The 22628-nt window shown below is 45.0% G+C and overlaps 1 protein-coding gene across 1 annotated transcript in view; it reads right to left on the bottom strand.

Annotated features, from left to right (window-relative positions):
* Positions 1-5968: 5968 nt before the first annotated feature.
* The window catches only part of fgf11a (fibroblast growth factor 11a), a 64888-nt gene continuing 48228 nt past the window's right edge, over positions 5969-22628 (bottom strand). Inside the window, exons 4-5 of the mRNA XM_034557773.1 lie at positions 6821-7019; positions 5969-6117 (exon numbers count right to left, since the gene is read on the bottom strand). Of these exons, the coding sequence (XP_034413664.1) occupies positions 5969-6117; positions 6821-7019 (348 nt within the window). The remainder of the gene's footprint in view (positions 6118-6820; positions 7020-22628) is intronic.

Raw genomic sequence — 22628 nt, 5'->3', positions numbered from 1 at the left:
GTTGTAATGCGCTCGGTAAGCAGGGAGGGCCCTGACTCGGGAGAAAGGGCAGGGAGGGGTGTCCCCGGGGATCTAAGTGTGTGTATATGTCTGTTTGTGAGATGTGGGAAGCGTGCAAGATATACATTATTTAACCCCCTCCGCTATCAATACACACACCTTTTGCCACCTTTTTCTTTTTTCTTCATATACTCAAGAGAAATATGCCAAGTCCAACGGCCAATATTTAACATTCGGAGCTTAATCCAAAGACATTCATCAGTGAGTTAGAAGCAGTAAATTAGGCCACGGAGAGGGGTTCGCTAATCAAACATGCGCTCAGATAGACGGCCGCCGAGATCAATGGCAATCTTTACATCTTGTAATTCACACAGACCTGTTTGAAGTGAAGCCTGAAGGCCGACGGCTGGAACAGAGAAGCTGATTTCAGGCTTCACAAAGGACTCACAGCAGGGACAAATGGGCGAGTGTGAACACTGCAAAACGCACACGCACACACGCTCATGCAATCATGCAAAGTTTCCACACACAATGAATGACTCCGTCATCTACCTTTATGCAGAAGGAACTCCCTGCTAACAGAGTGGGAGACACATATATTCACGCCTCCTCTTTTAAACTTCTCCCCCCCACACCCGAATATATTATTAATACCAGATAAGATCTAATGATTCGTCTGGCTACAAAAGATAATATCTGCATTAGCCACTGGAGAAAAAATAAATACAGTAATTAGATTACAGACGACAGGTGAATGGAAAACAAAATAGACTATTTCGCTCTATCGTGAGATCTGATGGCTTGAATTAATAATAATCTTGGCTGCAATGGCTTTAAAGTCACTTTAACACAGAGTCTGGCAGGCAATGAGATAATTGTATCCCTACAAATAGCAACAAAAACAAAATAAGTTTGAATCCTCTTATCTAGAAATGCCATTTCATGTGATATTATTTTGCATCTGTACAGGCATCAACAGGAAATAATATTGCATGTATTGTGAGGGTTAAAGAGGATCTCAAGCAATATAGTATAAAACGTCCGTAAGGTTGTGGGACTAACCAGAGGCCGACTCAAACCAGAACACCGGATCCTTCATTCCCCATGATGCAACTCATCTTTCATTAGACCCTCCATGCCTCTTAAATGCCCACGTAATGCAGGCGTGTGTGCATGATTGACAGATTGCTTATTGTCCATACCTCTAATCCAAATGTCATCTAAATCACAGCAGACGTATCATGTTTCACGACTTCCGTAGTCCTTATTAATGGCTTGAACTACAATGTTAGCCCTTAACTCTCATTTGCAGATACTCTTCTTTTAATAAAAAAAAACAACAAGAATCATGACATATATATAAGAAAATATTGCAACGTAGATTTCCCAGCCCTTAAAACTCACAGTAGTTGTCACAGAAGTCATGGCTATGTCTGCCACCTCTCATCTAACAGTATATATATACAGTATATTTATTTATATATGTGTATATATATATATATATCTCTATCTCTATCTCTCTCTAGTTCCCTACAGTCTTCATTCTATTATAGTTTTAATTAAACATGTGTGTAATTACTTAAACTAATATATAATACTTAAACATTGTGTTCTGGAATTAGCGATCCACAGGGGCTGACTGGTCGCACATACTGACCTGAGGGTCTGTTTGACACTTTAATTGAGGTCTTCAGTGTGCACGTGAGGTTTCAGCTGTACCTCATGTTCAATAAAGCAAACAAATCATGGGAATAACTCTGATTTTCTCTTTTCTCTGCTCCTCGGAAGTCCTTCCTGTAGTTCATTTGCTGAATCATCGTTCTCCTCCGTCATCCATCCTCACTTCCCACGTCTTTCCCCTTTAAACTCCCTCTCGTCATTCTCCGTCTGTGAACTAATCTGTTCTCTTTCTGGACTCGGGAAAACTGGTAAAGCTTGCTTTGCCTCTCAGTTAGCAGATTAATTCGCTCCGCGGCTCGCCTCTATTCTGCACGGGTTATCAGCTGTTATTATTTACAACCACAGGTGACAGGGGAGCAGAGGATTATGCATGAAAGGAGAAGTGTGTGTAAATGTGTGTGTGTGTGTGTGTTCAGGGAACACCGTCCACATTACCATAATTCCCTCTTAAAACTTCCTTCCGCTCGTCACCACAAATTATTTTGCCGAAAGAAAAGAATCTTTCACCCTGTGGGTTTTCCGTTTCTTTGGTTGGTCCCTCTCTCTCTCTCTCTCTCTGAGCACTGATCATCAATCTAACCTCGCCACTACCTCCTGAGAACGCAGGACTTCCTCGCTTCCCACAATACATAAACATTAGGCAGAAACAATTACCCTGTCGGGCATATTGTGGCGAGAAAAGTTTGATAGGAAAAAATGATTGCTTTTTGTGTTGAATGGAAAGAACAAATGGAAACACACACACAAAGCCCACTCTCGAACGAGCAGAGTGAAATATTTCACGGAGAGTCTATCAGACAATCAAGGGATGGGGAAGAACTGTGATCAAAGTACACGCAACACATCTGTCGTTCTATTTTCTCTATTTTAGAATCGCCATCCTTCTTTTGTGCTACAGCTATCAATTTCATTGAACTTTCATCTATGAACTTACAATCATAATAGTATAACACTTGTGAAATGGCAAGTAAAGAAGGCTTAAATTCCTTTTGCATCCTAACCAAATTCTCCTGGAGAGATTCATGGTTCAAAAAAATCAAAAAAATAATCTGAGCAAGCGAGTGATTCATGTGGTCAAGTCAGCATGGCGGTGTTTCATGGCATGAACACAGGTGCTCAGTTGACTAGTCCAGGTGTAAATAAAGACTTAAAGGGCCACTCCAGGGATTCAGTAATGCACTTTCATAAAGCTGGAGGAGATGAAAGAGAGGGATTAAAAGAAGAATGGTCAAAATGAAAGCAGCAGAGGCTAAGATGTCCTGACTTTAGTCCTTACTATGGGGTCAAGCTCCCCGCACCCCCTAAATGCAGCGTGGTGGCATCTTTCATTATTCTGCCTGCAGATCCAAGAAATTATGTTTGGCTTTGGGTTGCGTTCAGGTTCGGATGTGGTTATTTTCATATATCTATTTTTCATTTGGGAACTGGAAACAATTTGATACATTAAAAAGTCTGTTTACAGGTCGTGGGTAGTAGTACTATATATATATATATATATATATAAAAAAATAAAATAGTCTAAAGCTTTTTGTAACTCCAGAAGAAGCGGTAAGGGCCTCAATTGATGTCACGTGAGTCAGTTTCCGAAGCTGGGGCTGAAAACTTTAGTATTTTTAATTTGACCTCATCTCTACTTGAGGCTAGCGACTCGAGGGTAAATAGGCCGCTACTAGCATTACACATCAGAATCTCCAATTGTACTGTAGGTGGTTGCAGTGTGGTTAATGTAGGCGCAAGTTTTTCACAGGAAAGAAGAATTCATGGAAGAATTTATATATTTTTTAACTGTCCATTGTGAGTCAGACAATATGACGTGTCATATGCACTAAAGTATATTATAGGAGTGCAATGCGAGTCGAGCTGTAATAATGCTCTGTGTATCCCAATACCACACTACATACCAATGGTATAGAGTATACTATACCCTTATACTACAGGAAGTATTACAATCCACCTGCTTAATAGTAGAATATAGTATGGATTTGGGAAACAGCTCCAGTGTAGCCAATGTGTTGCATTAGTCTGACTGTCAGTAATGTAGCAAACATATAGGCAGCCCCAGTTAGTTTAAAGGTCCAGTGTATAGGATTAAGGGGGGCTTCGTTTGTAGAAATGGAATATAATATAAATAACTTTGTTTTCACTCGTGTAAAATTATCTGAAACTAAATAATTGTTGTGGTTTCATTTGCCTATAATGAATCCTTCATATCTACTTAGGGAGCGGGTCCTCTTGATCCAGTCGGATTGGTTGCAATCGACAACCTTACGGCGAGACGCCGCTAAAACCTACACACTGGCCCTTTAAGGCAGGTGGTGTCTTAAAGATGCCCAGGTTTGGGTCTCATCTCCAGGCCTGTGTGGTGTTCTCCACACCTCCAGTGTGGCGGAGCTGCTTCTGCCTGCTCGGTAGTACTCCCGGTGACTTGTAAACTGACTTTAATAAAAAAAAATAGCTGTACACTCAGTGCACTGAATATTTCCGGCATGTGGACAGCGACGCGTGTAGCGGTGAATCTGCAATGTCATATAGACATTTCATTTTCTCATTCGTCATAAGGCAATATCACAATCTAGGTACAATAATTGTTTTTTTTTGTATCTTGAGACAAGAATAGCACACTGAGCGACAGCGGCTCCACAGATAATGTGCGGGCCTCAGGGGTTTGTGCAATGCATGGCCAGCCACAGTGAAAACAAGCTATTGGGGTGCAATCCCACGCTACAGAGTCGGGCTCCATCAGTACCCCATCTCACTGATGACATCCTCATCATCTCCCCGAACCTGCACTCACACACACACACACACAAACACACACGCACACACACACGCACACACACACCCCCCGCCACGTCGGCATGCGTGTCAATGCATATCGTTGTGTTAAGTCGTGTGATCATTTTCTGCATTCGTCTCTCATGGATATCATGCACACACACACACACACACCTCTGCGTGTGTGGAAATGTCAGTGTAATATAGTAATAATGTGTGTGTGCGTGTGTGTGTGGTTATGCAGTGTGTCGAGGGAGCTCATGGCCCCTCGTTTAAGGGTGGAAAGATTCTGATCAGCCCCAGACTCCATTAACAGAGCCGGAGAGGAACGAGAGGGCTTTTGTTGTGCCGCCGAGTGGAAAATTGAGTCCATGTCACAAACTAATCAAATCGCGCCAAAGGTGAATGGAAGAAAGGAACACACACACACACACACACACACACATTCACACACACACACACACACACACAGGCCATCTCACAACGTCGCAGACACGCACAGAAGATGTGCAACGAGCAGATGGCTGCAGAACAAAAAGTCTGCGAGGGCCTCTGTAACAGCCCCGCATTAGCATGGCTCTGTGTTAGGCTAACATTAGCATGGCTCTCTGTCAGGCTAACATTAGCATGGCTCTGTGTCAGGCTAGCATTAGCATGGCTCTGTGTCAGGCTAACATTAGCATGGCTCTCTGTCAGGCTAACATTAGCATGGCTCTGTGTCAGGCTAGCATTAGCATGGCTCTGTGTCAGGCTAACATTAGCATGGCTCTGTGTCAGGCTAGCATTAGCATGGCTCTGGGTCAGGCTAACATTAGCATGGCTCTGTGTCAGGCTAGCATTAACATGGCTCTGTGTCAGGCTAACATTAGCATGGCTCTGTGTCAGGCTAGCATTAGCATGGCTCTGTGTCAGGCTAGCATTAGCATGGCTCTGTGTCAGGTTAACATTAGCATGGCTCTGTGTCAGGCTAACATTAGCATGGCTCTGTGTCAGGCTAACATTAGCGGGGGGGGGAAATGAAAAGCCGTATGTGAAGTATTGCGCTGCAGAGGGACCGATTTGACCGCTGCACCCGTTGTGGTGAAACCAGGAAGACGTTGCTCTTGATTTGTTGGTCGACTGGAAGGAGGCCGCTGATGATGGCGGGAGGGTGCGTGTGGGATGTCCTTCCGGTCGGGTTTAACACGCTGCGGTGACATGCTATACAATGCAAGGCGACTGTTCACCTCTTCGTGGAGTTATTGCTTTTATAGGGGGCTGCATGGGGGTGTGTGGATGGGGGGGGGGGGTCTCATTGAACCAGCTCCACTTTCTTCTTTTTTTTCTCTCCAACTTTACACCAGTGCATTGTGGTATGCAGAGTCCACATGGGGTTAGTGTTGCAGGTGTCTGTGTGTGTGTGTGTGTGTGTGTGTATGTGTGAGGGGGGGGGGGGTAGCCCTAACAACCCTGTTCAGCTGTCTGCTGGTGCCCAGTCCTCCACCCCTCCTCTCCCAACCCGTGTCTCTGAGCGCTAGGAGGAGGAGGTTTTGGATTTGGATTTGGATTTAGGGTCCTTCTTGCCGTTCTTGAGTGCGGGCGAGTCACCGGAGGTCTTGGGCGTTTTCCTGGGCGGACTCTGCTCCGCGACGTCGTGTAGAGAGGGCTCCCGGTACATGGCCACTGAGGAGGGAGAAGGTTGTAGTTTTAAGACTGGGTAGAGTGATACAGTAGAACTAGCTTTGCTGCTTTAGTTTGTTCTTTGGAAATTGCCTCAATGTGTTTTCAGGTTCATAAATAAAAAGAAACATTTCAAGCCCCTATGGAATATCTTGTTTTGTTTTTTTTCTCGATAAATGAGACAATCCCTGGTGCAGTTTACGTGTTGCTTTCAGCACTTTGTTGTTAATTACTTCAGATGAGCAGTAATGACCTAAGTTTGACTATGAATATGAAAATCCTCATACTGCTCGTCGGTCTCAGTGTCAATTATCGTTAAGTGATTTGCTGACAGGCATCGAAGTACTGTTCCAAAATATAATATCACGGTAACATGCCTTTTGACTTTTCAAATATCACAGCTCAAAGTCTACTTACTATACTTATTAGATTGTTTTTCTTGGAAAATGGGGCTGCTTTGTCAGCCAACTATTTCCATCACTATTTTAAAAGGTCAAGATCCAACTTTGATGCTGAAATCAAAGACTTTATTTTTATTTATTTTTACACAATGATAACTGAATATTTGACTGAACGGATGCTGACCTGTGCGTTCTTGGAAGATGGTGACACAAATAAAAGCCCTGAGCACCTGTCAGGATAACACTCAGTGGTCCCTGCCTTCTGGAGCAGCTCTCAGTGTGGGCTACATATTGATCGGTGGTACCTTCAATGAGTTTGGGCAGGAAGTGGGCGGCGCCCTTTGTCTTCTTGACGCGGTTCCCTTTCATGACCTGTCCATCTCGGTTGATGCCGATGTACCACGCCCGACCCGACTGGGTCTGTCTGTACAGGATGGACGAGTAGGTGACGTAGTAGTTCTCAAACACACACTCCTTAAACTTACACTCCGGCGTGAAGTGTTCCTGAAAGACACACACACACACAAACAGGGAGACAGAAAGACACACATCAGGTCAGAGGAGAAGAATAACACATCTGGCGTGTGTCCGCCGTTTCTCATCTGTTCTTCTGTTATTTATATATTTACTTCTCCAATTTTGCTGGACTCAGCTGGGAAATGGGAGGAAAATGGGCCCCACAATTCATCGTGACAGGGAAAGGGGTGGTGGGGGGTGTTACGGTGCAGCGGCACAAACTCATCCCAAACGCGCCCATTTGCCACACGACCAAAGTGGTTTGTGAGCGGCGATGCCATCACTCAGCCGGTTCGGTTTACCTGTAACAAACAGCAATCACCTGGATCCTTCACCCCCTCTGTGGTTAAACTGTTGGCCTTCAGCCCTCACACACACACACACACACACACACATACACACGCGCGCATTGCTCTGCATTAGACAATACGTCAACAGCAGGACATAGCCCACCCTCCACCCTCTGTCTCCCTCTCGTTGCGGCGCTCACATATTCCCTCTCTATCTCATGTTCTGCCTCTCCTTCTCCATTTCATCCCCCCCGTCCCTTCGTCATTTGTTAACCTTGTTGAGGAACAAACCAATTTGCAGGATTGATTTGGAGCCTTGATGTGATGGGTGGGCAGAAAAGGCCTGAATAAGGAGTTTTTTCCCTCTCTCTCTCTCTCTCTCTCTCTCCTCCCGCTCTCCGTCGTCTCCCTTCCTCTCCCTCCGCGGACGCCGGGCCCTAACGTCTGCCGCCATCCATTGTGCCGTGCATAAACAAGCTAATTACATTGACTGTATCGCCCATTTCATAATTACACATCCATTCACTTAGGTGGCCATTCATTTCCTCGCCCGCCCATTAACTCAGCTCTCACAGCACCGAGCGGGACGCAAAGGTCTGAGCCTCATGGAAGGTGTAATCAGAGCGCCATCAATAACCATGCTGGCACTGCAGTGTGTGGCATCTCATCTTCTCCACGGGCGCGTGCGCGTGTGCGTGTGTGTGTGCGCGTGTGTGTGTGTGTGTGTGTGTGTGCGTGTGTGTGTGTGCGCGCGTGTGTGTGTGTGTGCGGGTGTGTATGCGTGTGTGTGTGAGTGTGTGTGTGTGTGTGTGTGTATTTGTGGTGGGGGGAAGGGCTTTAAAGGATTAAATCCCACACACACAGTAAGACATGCTCAAGTTCATGAATTGATTAATTACATGAATTAATCTGAATCCGGCCATATGAGTAATGTGTAGGGTGTGTGTGTGTGCGTGTGTGTGTGTGTGTGTATTGAGGCTGCATCATTACCAATCCATGACCAACCTTGTGCAAAGGAGGTCCTCATGATTAGAGATCAACAGATGGAAGCTGGATTTCTCTGACTCTCTGATGAAAGATAAAAACTTGAGAGGACATTTGCTCGGTTTTCTGCTCTGAGATTAGTCCCCATATAGCAAAGGTTATGTTTTAGTGTCTTTTCACACGCTAAAAAAAGGCACATTGGCGAGTTCAGCGGCGCAGGATTGTTCACTCAAGTGCATCTTTAAGTAGAATTGTTTAGGTACTTGAACAGAATTTTATTTTCATGCTACTTAATGCTTTACATTTAGGAGCTAAATATTGGATAAGAAAACAAACCCTCTAATGTTCCAGCCGAGATACAGATCTTAAACACATTTATTTGTATCTCTGTGTAGCTACGTATTCAAATGACCAAATGTTGTCTATGAACCTTCATGTAACCGTCAGCAATAGAGATTCCTTTTTTTTCTCTTTTGCCGAGCTGTGACCTCCATGGAGGACATCAAAATAAAAAATGACTCACGGAAATACATTTATATTCCATTACATATAATACATTTAAAATGTAATATGAAGGCCTTTATTTTCCCTTTTACTTATTATATTGTTTTATTTATTATTCATGTGATCGTGAATGTATTTCTAAATGTATTTCTAAATGTATTTCTTCCTATTTAAATGTATTTATCTATTATTGTTCCTAATCCTCAGCGGTCATCTCATCTCCGTGTCGAGGGTGTTGAGGGCAAATAAACACAAGGACGAGTATACAATCAGTCTCATTAAACAACATTCAAGCAATATTTCAACGCTCGTTGTCTTTGCTTACAATAGATGGCTGTCAACATGCGATGCGTCACTTTACAGATCCATGTCTAATCTTACATGCTCGGAGGTGGTAAGATAGGATATTCAAAAAAAGAAAGGTCAAATGTGACCTCCAGTCAGTTAACATGAAGCAGCAAAGCCACAAACACACGCAAAAAAAAGGTTCTCCTTTTCAGAGAATAATTCATTTATGATCTCTTTTAATATTTCATGTATTTTAACTCTGTGTATTGCTTAGCATGGCGCTACACCCACTGGGGGAAACAGAACGACTGACGCTTCGCATGCACGATTGCACTCCATTTATTTGTCAGAAAAATGGTCTCATGATTTCCAAAAACCTTTCATCGTTACACTGAAGACGAAATATACTGCTGGATAGGAACTATCATAACTAAATCAGTCCGGGCCCATGTACTTAGTCACAAACACACACACACACACACACACCAAAGGTGCCATCAGCGATGCTGCTTTATGGGATGCCATGCGATTAAGCAGTCATTTACAGAGAGGCATCACTCACACGGCAGACACTCGGGGGACAGATGCACATCTGTCTGCAGAGCGTTGCCTTACGACCAGACTTCAGGCGTATTTCACACTTAATTATCCCCCCCCCCCGCTAACTGAGGAAAGGACGGACGTCTCTTTATCTACTGAGGTCCAAACAAAGTGTCACCTGAGTCCTATAACTCTCAGTGTCGTCGTCTGGGAAGACAAACCAGACAGGGCTATCGCTGCTGCAGTCCCTCTTTTGGTCAGCAGGGGCTGCTGCAAACACACAGGCAGCCCCGGGGCGCCTGTCGCTGGCCCTCCTGCATGAACTGGTGTCTCCTTGCCACTCCATAATACCCAGCTCACCCCAAAGGGCCTCTTTTAGCACGCTGAAGAACACTCGAGTAGCGGAGCAGCCCCCAATCCACACGAGGGTTTCTTTCTGTTCTGCTGTGTGTATCTCTGTTGTTGTTGTTGTTTTTTTTTGTTTTGACATTTGCATCTGCTAAAACATTCTCTTCTGTTGCATTATACATTTTAGGATCCAGAGACGGAAATAAACTGTGGCGCACCATGCATATCATTGCCTTGTACAGCTCCCTGGTTTAAAAGGCTGTTTTTAAACTGACTTCAGAAAGATATTATTACGGCCCTGATTTCACTAAATGTTCATTTGGCCATGATACAAAGCTGCCGTTTTCCGTGAAGCTGCAAGACCTCAGCCATCTTACGTCAAAATATTCGCTATAAATAAACCAGAAAAAAAAACAAGAATATTCAGTTTATTTGAATTCAATTCAGTTTATTTTGTGTAGCCCAATATCACAAATTACAAATTTGCCTCAGAGGGCTTTACAATCTGTACACATACGACATCCCTGTCCCAGGACCTCACATCGAATCAGGAAAAACTCCCCAAAAATAACCTTTCACAGGGAAAAAAGGGAAGAAACCTTCAGGAGAGCAACAGAGGAGGATCCCTCTCCCCGGATGGACAGAAGCAATAGATGTCATGTGTACAGAATGAACAGCATTTACAAAGTTACATAAACACATTACATGAATATGACAATGTATAAATGGAACTCCAATCCATGAAACAGAAGGAGGTAGAGAGGAGGGGGCGGGGCATCAGCAGGGCCAAGGTGGGAGGCCGGCTCACCAGGCATCAGACACCTCCAGGTCCAATGGACCCTATGAGACGTGAAGTCACAACGACTCCGGGGAGGAAGCAGAGTTAATAAGGTGCAATGGAGAGATGTAAATGTATCCATAAGGAGAGAGAGAAGAGGAGAGAGGTGCTCAGTGTATCCTAAAACATCCCCCAGCAGCCTATAAGCCTATAGCAGCATATCAAGGGGCTCGACCAGGGCAAACCTGATTCAGCCCTAACTATAAGCACTATCAAACAGGAAAGTCTTAAGTCTATTCTTGAATGAGGTGACTGTGTCTGCCTCCCGGACTGAAAGTGGAAGCTGGTTCCATAAAAGAGGAGCTTGATAACTGAAGGCTCTTGCTCCCATCCTACTTTTTAGGACTCTAGGAACCACAAGTAGCCCCGCATTTAGTGAGCGCAGCTCTCTAGTGGGGCAATATGGTACTACAAGCTCCTTAAGATATGATGGTGCATCACCAATCAAGGCTTTGTAGGTGAGGAGAAGAATTTTAAATGTGATTCTTGATTTTACAGGGAGCCAGTGCAGCGCAGCTAATACAGGAGTAATGTGATCTCTTTTCTTAGTTTTTGTAAGTACACGAGCTGCAGCATTCTGGATCAACTGGAGGGATTTAAGAGACTTATTAGGGCAGCCTGATAATAAGGAGTTGCAGTAATCTAGTCTGGAAGTAACAAACGCGTGAACCAGCTTTTCTGTATCTTTTTGAGACAAGATGTGCCTGATTTTTGAAATGTTACGTAGATGAAAAAATGCAATCCTTGAGATTTGCTTAACGTGGGAGTTAAAGGACAAGTCTCGGTCAAAGATAACGCCTAGATTCTTTACAGTGGTGTTGGATGCCAGGGAAATGCCATCTACAGAAACCACATCACCAGATAATTGATCTCTGAGGTGTTCAGGGCCCAGTAAAATAACTTCAGTTTTGTCTGAGTTTAACATCAGGAAGTTGCAGGTCATCCATGTTTTTATGTCTTTAAGACATTCTTGAATTTTAGCGAGCTGGTTGGTCTCCTCTGGTTTGATCGATAGATATAATTGAGTATCGTCTGCATAGCAATGAAAGTTTATGCAGTGTTTCCTGATAATATTGCCCAAAGGAAGCATATATAAGGTAAATAAAATTGGTCCAAGCACAGAACCTTGTGGAACTCCGTGACTTCCTCATCACTCACCCCCAGAGACAGGAGAGAGAGAAAGAAAGGGATGGAGGGAAAGAGAGGTACAATATGGATGGGGGGAAAGAGAGGTACAATATGGATGGGGGGAAAGAGAGGTACAATATGGATGGAGGAAAAGAGAGGTACAATATGGATGGAGGGAAAGAGAGGTACAATATGGATGGAGGAAAAGAGAGGTACAATATGGATGGAGGGAAAGAGAGGTACAATATGGATGGGGGGAAAGAGAGGTACAATATGGATGGAGGAAAAGAGAGGTACAATATGGATGGGGGGAAAGAGAGGTACAATATGGATGGAGGAAAAGAGAGGTACAATATGGATGGAGGGAAAGAGAGGTACATATGAAGACGACGACATTAGCGGTAAGGAAGGAGACGGGATTAGTCTCCAGTAATGACACACGCACACACACACACACACACACACACACACGTGCACACACACACGCACACACACACATCACCATTGTCTCATTTCCATCCGCTGACACTTAAAGACATCATTCGGCCCCGTTCTCATGCTGCCGGTAACCATTGAGCCTCCGGTGCGCTCAGCTGGGGGATTGATTCAAAGTAAGACCTCTGTGAAAAGTCAATAGGCATTAGTCCAGAAAAAAAACCGGGATTAAGCTTTGATTGGACGCGCGGCGCGGCGACACAACCGAGCGTGAAGAACTTAAAAGGACTTACAAGCTGCGATCGGGCGACTACAGGTTGATCCAGAGGGTTTACGTTTTATTCCAGAGGACAAATGTGTTTCCTCCCGTCGACAGAGCACACGTGTGAGAGTGCGTTTGCTCACGTGCGGGTTTCCGGTGTACACGACAGGGGCGATACGGGACACGTGTGTTGTTGTTGTCAAGACCAACAAGTTCAGTCAAAGGGACAATCTTTGTGTTTCAGGCCCAACACAAATGACAACGCAGCCTTCACCAAATATACATAAAGAGGAGATAAAACATGCGCGGTATTCAACAGTGTTCTTTGCAGCTGATAAGAAAAGACCAGTAGTCGCTGAATGAAAGCCAGCAGGAAAGATAAGATTACATTTGTAGCTAAGCTACCTAGCTAGCGCGAGTTGGTGGCGCACATTGTGCAAGATGAGAGATGTAGTTCACCGAAACAAGTGACCTGCAATAAACTGAGACTTTTTCCACTTGGAAAATTATCTTTTAAAATGACAAACGTCATATGTATTTGTATGTGTACTTATATTCAGACGGGATAATACAAAGAAAAAGATTTCTTCTCTTCCTGTTGACTACCCTATGATATCTTTTCCAAAACAAGGTCTCGTGGGCGACGGCAGAAAGGGAAGGACCTCCCCCTTTATAGTCATTTGTTGATTAAGCCAAGTCAATTTACAGAAACGATTCATGGCGATGCATTCTTGTTATTTTCCAATAAACAAAAATAACTTTTCAAAGCGAAATACTTGAATGTTATTCATATGTAAAAACTAAGCTAAATAGTTTGCATATGCAGTGGTGGAATGTAGGAAATACATAAACAAAAATGCTTCTTTAAAGTTGAACACATTTTAAAGGAAGACATTGCTTATTAGTCATTTAGGAGATGAGTATGTTTCATAAAAGATGCAGTGTGCATCTTCCCGACCGCATGGAGAATGGATCAATGAACTACAACAGTCACACGGGGCGTCCACATGTCCTTGGGGTCCTGCGATGCTCACGATGAATCTGTGACATCCAGGGACCTTTTGTTTGCAAAAGTTGCCAAAAGTTGAACAAAATACTTTTGCCTCCAACGTGCTCAACATGAAAGGCTCCCGTGAGACTGATTCAAAGCCTCTTGATCTTCAGGCTCGTGGAGGATATGAAGTCAAAATATGACTATGATTTTATCAAGTAACACTTCGAAATGAAAGTTCTGCAATGCAAGTTCTAATCCAGTGCCCCTGAGTTACATCTTGTTAGAAGCCAAAAGTTTGTAAAAAAAACCCAAAACAAGTGTGTTTTGTATCAAATTCCCTCTTTTTGCATATTTACGAGCAACTGTCTGTACTGTGTATTTGTAGCACGGGGATGGGGGGTCATGTCAACATAAAGTTTGCGGCATAACCTGTCTGTCAGATCTCATCTTCAGCCTCCGCGTCTCTGTCCCGTCCCTCCCGTCTCTTCATTTCACAATCCGAAAAAAGAAAGAAACTGCCATTAAAGTATCCTGCGGGGGAGCATTTCTTTATTAGAGACAGCCAGGGTTTTAAAAATATATATATATTGGCTGTTTTCTTTCATCCGAAAAGCACTGTTTTTTTTCTTTCTTCTTTTTTTCAAGGTACCGCAGGATCAGCTGGAGACACGAATCAGGAAAACAGCTCAAATGGCCCTAAGAAGTGTACGATGATTTATCAACATACATTGAGGAGATCGGAGAGTGAATAGTCGTGCAACACGGCATTATGCTACAGCCGTGAGTGGTTCTTTGCGTATAATTATTGCTTCATACAATTAATTATGAATATGAAGCAATGCGAAGCTGGCTTTTGGCTGAGGATAACAGTGAAATAAAGTTGTCTTTTTTGTCACTGCATAGTGAGTGATGAAATATTTACCTGCAGATGCAACTCTTGTCGTGCGGATATGAATCAGCACTAAGAGCTCACGGAGCAAACGGAGCCTTACAGATGCCTGTTTACCAGCTACAGCGATTATCATCCGAGCAAATGAGCAGAAATAAAACTTGAATTGACGACTAACAGCCGAGGAAGCGTCACAGGAGCGTGCGAAAATAATTGTCTAAAGGCGGGAGTAATTATCACTTATTAATTTATGCACAACATGTGGCCCCGCTGGCATTCTCCGTCGTGTTATCATCAGCGGGGCTCTTTTTCAGATGCTTGGTAGAAAAACATCTCTCAGCACTTAGGGAAGAAAACTCAGCAGCTGTCAGCATCAAAACTCCCTCCTTTTCTTCCGAGACAGCATTGTATTCTCTGGTGTAACGTAGCCGGAGAGCGACATCAACATCGACAACCATTAAAGTGAAAAACAACCCCCGTCACGTCCAATGAAAACACCAGCAAACCGCCCGTTTTCTTTTCTTCTGTTTGCACTTCGACTTGTAAGCCGTGCCTTTAGGAGGCTTTCACGGGCAAAGGATGCTTCACTCGGGGGAAAGAAAAGGGAGGTGTCGTTGTCACCGTAGTGCTGTATTACGATGGGAGAGCACGCTGCAAGGAACTGTCGATCACATCAAGCTCATTTTAAAAGGTGTTCTGACTCAAAATGCTACAGGTATAACTCGGTAGAAATGGGTTTGATTTAGAATTTGATGTATTGATCAGATTCAATCATATCTGAAATGTAATGACTTGAACGGCACCAGAGAACGTTGATTCCGTCGAGTTTCATCCTCCAGTTCTATTAGGGACTGCGCCTTTAAGACCAGTAACAACGCTGGATTAAATGCAAGGTTTTCCAAAAGGAAAATGTCAACATATTTCCAGAGATAAATAAGCACAGATGTCTCAAATCGCTAATGTTGTTTTGAAATGCCTTTGGTTGTCACTTATTCTTCATGAAATGTATTTGTTGTGCATTCATGAGAGCGTTGACTCGATTTGTTCGTCCAAGGTTGAGGTTAAACTCACCTTTTAAGCCAAGATGCTTCGCTCGCCACCGACTCGCTTGTGAGGGGGGGGGAAACGTCTGGCTCTTTGGCGGCGAAACCACTTTGAACCTCGAGGTGGAATAACCAGAAGGACTGCATGGTGGACGCGTCGCCTCGGGATCTTAGGCCTCAAACACACGGTTCCATGGAGATACACGCCGTGTCTATGGGCTTCCAGATCCGACTCATTTCCTCCGCGGGGAGCAGTGATTCTTGAAGGATCTGACGGTTCTCTCAGCTCTCCATGAATCAAACAGACCTCACAGCAACCTTTAAAGGTCTTTCCTCTGTCGGAGTTCCACCTCTTGGCCTCCCAGTGCTCTTGTGAACTCTCGTGAGTGTCTATGGTGGAGTTGCTGACCGACACGGAAGTGAACAAAGTTTTTAACACTTCAGACGGAGAGGGGTCCTCGACTGTGCCAACATTCTGGCATTTACAGGGACGCCCCGAGGAGCGCTGGAGCTCGACCTGGCGTGATGTGCTGTATCCAGAAAACACACACACACACACACATACACACACCATCCAAACCCATCTAAAAACATATGTAGACTCGAAAGATATCATACACACAAAAGGGAGAATAAACAAGATGCATGCATGAAGCAAACGTCTGGCAGGAACACACACACAGACAAATGAGTGGAGGGGAAACAGCAGACACACACACACACACACACACACTGTAATGAGAACAGCTGGAGAGGGTGCGGGCGGGTGCACAAGTAGGAAGAAGCATGAGAGGGGATGGGTGGGGGTGGGGGGGTGTCCTCTGCTTCTCACCTTGACTGCCAGACCCCTGTGCGTTTGGGGATTTTCCAAAGGGAACCAGAGATAACCACGCCTTACCTCGACACTGCATTTTTCATCTCTCCTTCTTGCCTTCCGCTCTCTCTCTCTCTCTCTTTTCCTCATTCCCCTCATTCTCTCAGCATCCTCCCCTTCTTCCTCCATCCTTCACATTTCTCCTTCTTCAAGGCCGCGTATGTCTGCACGCTTGTGCTCAGCGGAGGAAGGTTTATGTGTGTGTGAGTGTGTGTGTGTGTGTGTGGGGCGGGGGGCGGCGTGGGTCATTCAGAGTGCAGAAGAGGGAGAAAAAGGAGAGCAGAAGGAAAGGAAACAATACTGCTGACGACAAGCGGTTTCTGATTCAATGGGTGGGTGAGGGAGGTCAAAGGAGATGGGTTGGAGGCAAGATTAGCTGTGTGTGTGTGTGTGTGTGTGTGTGTAGTCGGTCCTCTCAGGTCATACTGTAAGAAGACTTTGAAAGCTTTGTTGAGCGAACTGACTAATTGCCAGTTTGCCACCTGTCAGGTGTGTCGGCGCACGTGTGTGTGTGTGTGTGTGTGTGTGTGTGTGTGTGTGTGTGTGGAATAGGGGAACATTGAATCTAAAGTAATTACAGTGTGATAACTGAGGACAGGTCACTTGCCCTCTTCATAAGACATGCAGCCCAAACCTGCTGTTACATACATGCTGTTACATGTTGCTCATATATCCTGTGCTCACAATTTTTCATTTATTTAGTTTTTCTTTTACCTGTCTTAGAATAAACTTGAAAAGAAAGCATTTAAAGGTACTCAGTGTAGATGAAAGGTTGTTGCTATGCGTCTGCGGATCCTCTCTGCTCGACAGAAATGCACAATTCAGTTCATTATTTAGTTTTTTTTACACCGCACAGCTGCCACACATACCAACACTCAAACTGGTGAATACAGTGAGAGCATCTAGCAGCTACAGTTGGTGCAGACCAAAACAGAGCTAAAAGAGAGAGAATGTTGCACACATAAGGAACACATTTGACTTCATCTGGTTTTTGAAAGTCTAGTTTCCTTAAGCTAACGGGGAAGTTAACTTCTCCAACTATGTCTTCAGCCCCGTGACCTACTCGTCGTCTACAGAAACTCTGCAGGAGAACCAGTGAACTGAATACCGCGAAGGGCCCATCCCCGTACGCGCACACCTTCTCTCTGCCGGTCTCCGCAGAGACAGGAAGTGCTCGCGGTTACAGAACACAGTGTGACGCTTAGTGCGGTAACCTTCTGCTTCACCAGAGATCGTCCAACTCAAATAACTGGCTTTTGTAAAATACGGCAGCAAATTGGCACAGCATGAAGTGAACTTCACAAACCTCACTGATGGGAAATACAAGTGAACATTAATGGGGTGTACTTGAAGTTTTCTACCCCGTGTCTTTATGGATTGTTAGTCCTGATCATAATGCAGTATGATCCCCACCCCACCCCCCCACACACCTCCCCAGCTCACCAGGATAGCCGTAACTCTTGTCAAACAGCAGCGTGGTGTTGGCTCTGGACCTAGCTGCAGCATTTTAGGGTGGAAACAATCTCCTGTCTCATCGCTCCTCCTCCTACTCCTTCTTCATGATGCCCCACATCGTCTTTTGCCTGTTCCCATTTTTCCTTCCTTTCTCATCTCTTCCCCATAACTCCCTCCCCTCGTTCCTCTGGCACTGCCCTCCCCTCTTCTCCTCCTCTCTGAGGTTGCTCATGTGAGCAGAGGTGTTCCCTATTTAGCGGCCGGTGCCTCCCCAAAGGAGTCCCCCAGAGGAGAGCTCGGACAAGGCCACAAACTGTGGAGGGGAAGTATTTGATTTGAAAATGCTTGGTGATGCCGGGGGTACTTGCAGGAGTCGTTGGTTAACAACTGTTAACGCCTCTAACAAGTTAGCACTATTCAGTCACTATAACAGCATCCCGGGCTTCTTTCTATTTTCTCTCACTTACGGTCGACTCCCCATCTGACATTTTGTTGGACTCGGCATTGTACATCATTTCTTTCCCATAAAAAGGTTTTATTGAAGAGGACAAAAAGCGGTCGGGGCTAACAGGCTTGTTAACAGTTAGCGTATTTGCACTGCTGCTAATGGGACAATAAGTTCACAAGGTTTATTCAAAATGGCCATTAACTTCTGTCTCATAACTATCTGCATAAACCTTTCCTCTTTTAAAGAAGCAGTTTATACCCTTGACAGATGGGTCTTCGGCAAGCGCATGGTGCAACACCAATAACAACGCAAACTAGTAATTAAATTATTTTAATTTTTTTAATCTATCGTACTCAATTTTAACTCTCCATTTCCACGAAGGTAAGCGTCGCCAAGACGGCTTTCTTTAGAATGCAGTCGTAAAAACCCAGAAAATAGTCAGCATTTTCTTCACAGGTCATCGATGTCGTTATTCTTTTCAGTTTTTTTTTCCTATGGGTTTTTGGTTGAATGCCCTCAATCAGGTATGTGGTAAACAAAATCATCAGAGATTTTCACATGCTGCTCTACGTTATAAAATACACCAATAATGGTGAAGCCTTTACGTGCCTTAAGAACGGCGGTTGCTAAAGTGGCTAAATGTGACTACAAAACGTGTAAATCATAAAGTTATAAAGTTATCATGATGTGTTTGAATGTATTCTTGTAAAGTGTACAGTTTTTGGAAGTGGAAAATAAAAATAGGCATCCCAACATGCTCTGGATACACATCGCCGTGGCAACGTTTGTCTCCCCCCTGAATTTCTGCCACGCCGCCAATGATTCTCACTAAGTTGGAGGTGTGTTTGTTTTGCCCTCTGAGCGCACATCCACAATGTCATCCGGCAGAGTTAAGTTTTACTTTGGCCAACTTTTCCCTGTTAACTTGGTGAAGTGTGGCCAGAGCTGGTCCCGGGTATCGGAGCCCGGCCCAATTATGTCTGCCTGCCTCTGTCAGATTGTTTATACCTGGCTGCACATGTGTGTTTGTGGGGATGTGGAGGGTGGCTAAATTGCACTGTAGAGGGTGTGTGTGTGTGTTCAGGTTCATTTATCTTTCTGTCGCATGTGTGTGTGTGTGTGTCTGCGTGCCTTTGGCAACATCTAAAAAACACACCGATCCCCTAACCCCCCAATCCTGCAACCCGCCTCCACACATCCCTCCGCCATCCCACTGCCATCCCTCTACCCAGGAGGCTTTTGCAGAGCACACGGCTAATAAAGTGGGACAGGTCCGTGGCTGAGCACCATTTTTTTTTATCAGAAAGCAATTTTCAGGAGGTGCCCACAGGTAAGCGGGTCCAAGTGCCGCAGACAATGGAGCCATGACAGGGAGTTTCCCCCCATCATTAACCTCTGCTGAGCTACTCCCGAGTGCCCTGGTGCTCCAGCAGCATTGCGCAGCTATTGCATAGACCCGGCCCTTATCTTTGCAGTAATAATATCGAGACCTCCAAAGACCCCCTTCATTGTGCCGGACTTTCTGGAGACAAAATGGATACATGGCTGGTGACCACAAACGATTGTTGGATTGTGGGATTTGTGGGACGTTAGACGTGATGGGAAGAAAGGCAGAAGGTGGGGAATGAAAAGAATGTGCGGTGACCAGATGAATAAAGGCACTGCAGAGGTGGTGTGAGGGAATGATGAAGAGGTGTGTGCTGTTGGTGATGTGCAAAGACAGATGATACACAACGCCCCTCAGCCCTCTTACTGATGGGTTAAAACAGTATGCGTTCCTGCACCTTAGTCCGGCTTCAGTTAGTGCTGGTTATCATTCTCACTCGACTGCGGCACAGCGAGATGTTTAAGTGTGTCGATGTAGGTCAACCAGAGGGACTGTATGGGAATCTGAGGGAAAGGATGCTCAGTCTTTCCTCTTCAGGTCAACTTTAGTCGAAGCAATGCACTGCTGTGGACAGAGACAGCAGCGAAACGTGTTTTAGACCCTCACATAATCAATACGCTATATTTAGCCCTTTCGACGGGGGACTAATGCCGCTATATCCATCCATGCTCTCCTCAAAGCCACCATGCTCCAATGACAAATACCGTCAATACGCCTCGCAGAACACAGGAGTTGCTGGTCTACTGTTGGCTGGTTTGGTTTGTTTGCGTCATTGGTGTCTTTGGCGAATCCAAAAAACACTATAAAACCCTATAAAACACAGAGGATTTCTCTCTGCCTTCTCTCCACTATATTGGGACTACAGTATCAGGCACTTGGCTCGTGGAGCTCACAGCGACAACAGAATAGATTTTATAAATCTCAACAGCAATGTCTCCTTCCAGAAATCATGATCGTGTTGCTCAAGGCAATCCCCAGAACTTGTTGTGATCAGTTTCAAGTGGGAACTTTGGTTGCAGGAAGATTGTGTAGCTGAGTGCCATAGAGTCCCATTATTTTTATGAGAAGGCAGATAACTCACAACAAAGCAATCGAGATTGATAAATAGCACTACAGGTACGGTATATTTTTTATGTGGGGGTGACCTGTCCCTTAAAAATGGAAGACATCAACTAGCATGACTTGATTGGTATCTGAGGGGGATGCTTCATCTCTGTCAAAAGGAACATGCTGTCAAAGAAACAGATCAGAAAGGTTTCAGTACCATCTCTTCTACGTCAATGTCAGTCCATGTCGTCCTCAAAAACGGATTATGTCCTAGAATAGCAACTAACGAAAAAAATCATGATAAAAAATAAGGACAAGAGGCCGTTGATGGAACGGTGAAATGAAGAGTGGGAAGGATACAAATGTGGGAGGGTGACGGGCTGTCAGCAAGGGGGAAAGGTTTCAGGACGAGGAGGAGGCGGAGGACAAAGTGAGAGAGAACGGAGAGAGGTAGAGGACAAAGTGAGGACAAGGACAGCAGATAAGGGACACAGCGAGAGACTGGGATGTATGTTCAGAAAAAAAAGGCGTTTGTGGAGAGGAGGGAAGTTGTGATGGCGGAGAGGAGAGGAAGAGACAAACCACCAGAGAGGCCAGCAGACACAAATGGCCGAACAGGGAGCAAGACAGATTGACAGGCGAGTAAAAGCTAAGCTGAACAAGTGAGGAAGGGGGGGGGGTTATGTTCTCTACTAGTCTGTCAGGCCATCCTTCTCCTCCTCTCCCCTATCCCAGCTTCCTTTGCCGCTCCTCTCCCCCTCTCTCTTTCCATCTTCCTCCTCTGAAGATAGCGACGACTATCAGCCCCGATTGTTATTAATAGTGGTACCGTCCAACGATCAACGATTGCCGGCCCCCCCACCTCAAGGAGTTTGTGGGAGCCTTGAATACAGATTCACATACGTGTGTGAGAAATGTTGCAACGGGTGTCCCGTTCTCAACCGAAAGCCCACTTCCCCTCCTTCACATGTGAATGCACATGCAGAATAACCGATGCTCGGCAGTGACTCACTGCTCTCCGTCTCGCCTCGTTGTATGGCTACCGAAACAAGAGCCCCCCCCCCCCCCCCCCCCCCCGTGTGCAAGGACAAAAGGACATTCGCGCCCTCACTTAGCCCTCACTCCCTTTTTTTTTTATTCACCAACTCACACATTCACAAAGCGATTAAGGAGTTACATTACTTTGTTGTTTTCTTTCTCCGTCTCCCCCGAGCGCTCCGAGAAGCACCGGGCGTGTTGCTCGGTTGAACTTTAAATATCTCTGAGGGTTGAACAGGGATCTCTATTTCGCTGAGCTATTCCACACTTAAGAGAGAGAAAAGTCCATCCCTCTTCAGCGGAGTAAGTCCTGTTTATTTTTCCCCTCGTCTTGGCAGGAGCTTCCACTGCAGCTGAGTTATAAGTCTGGAGGTTTAAAGTGTGTTGTCTGGTTAAACGTAACCAAAGTGGGGTGTTGGGGATTCACCGTGCTTGCATGCGATCAATAATTCATGCTGTGTGTTTGCAGGGGAAACACCACTGTGTAAAGTATGGGGAGATTTACTTGAATTTAATTTAAAATGTTGCGTAGTTTTTGCCGCCAAGCTTCAAGCGTTTCCCACGACCCTTTCTCTTCTTCACATTGTGTGTGTGTGTGTGTGTGTGTGTGTGTGTGTGTGTGTGTGTGTCGGGCACTCTTTCAACAGGTCACACATTGCATGAGCTATCAACTGTTAGCGATTTAAGCCACCTGTCATATCCATCGTTCAGCATAGTAGGATGTAGCTCTCCCTGACCTTTGACCTCCCTACGGACTGAACAGGGAAAAGAAAGGGTCTCTATAGACATCGGTGACCTTGAACCA

The sequence above is a fragment of the Cyclopterus lumpus genome, chromosome 18, assembly GCF_009769545.1.
Source record: "Cyclopterus lumpus isolate fCycLum1 chromosome 18, fCycLum1.pri, whole genome shotgun sequence".
In the NCBI taxonomy this organism is placed as follows: domain Eukaryota; kingdom Metazoa; phylum Chordata; class Actinopteri; order Perciformes; family Cyclopteridae; genus Cyclopterus; species Cyclopterus lumpus.
Note: the sequence above shows the minus strand (reverse complement) of the source record. Positions and strands in the feature narration are given on the sequence as shown.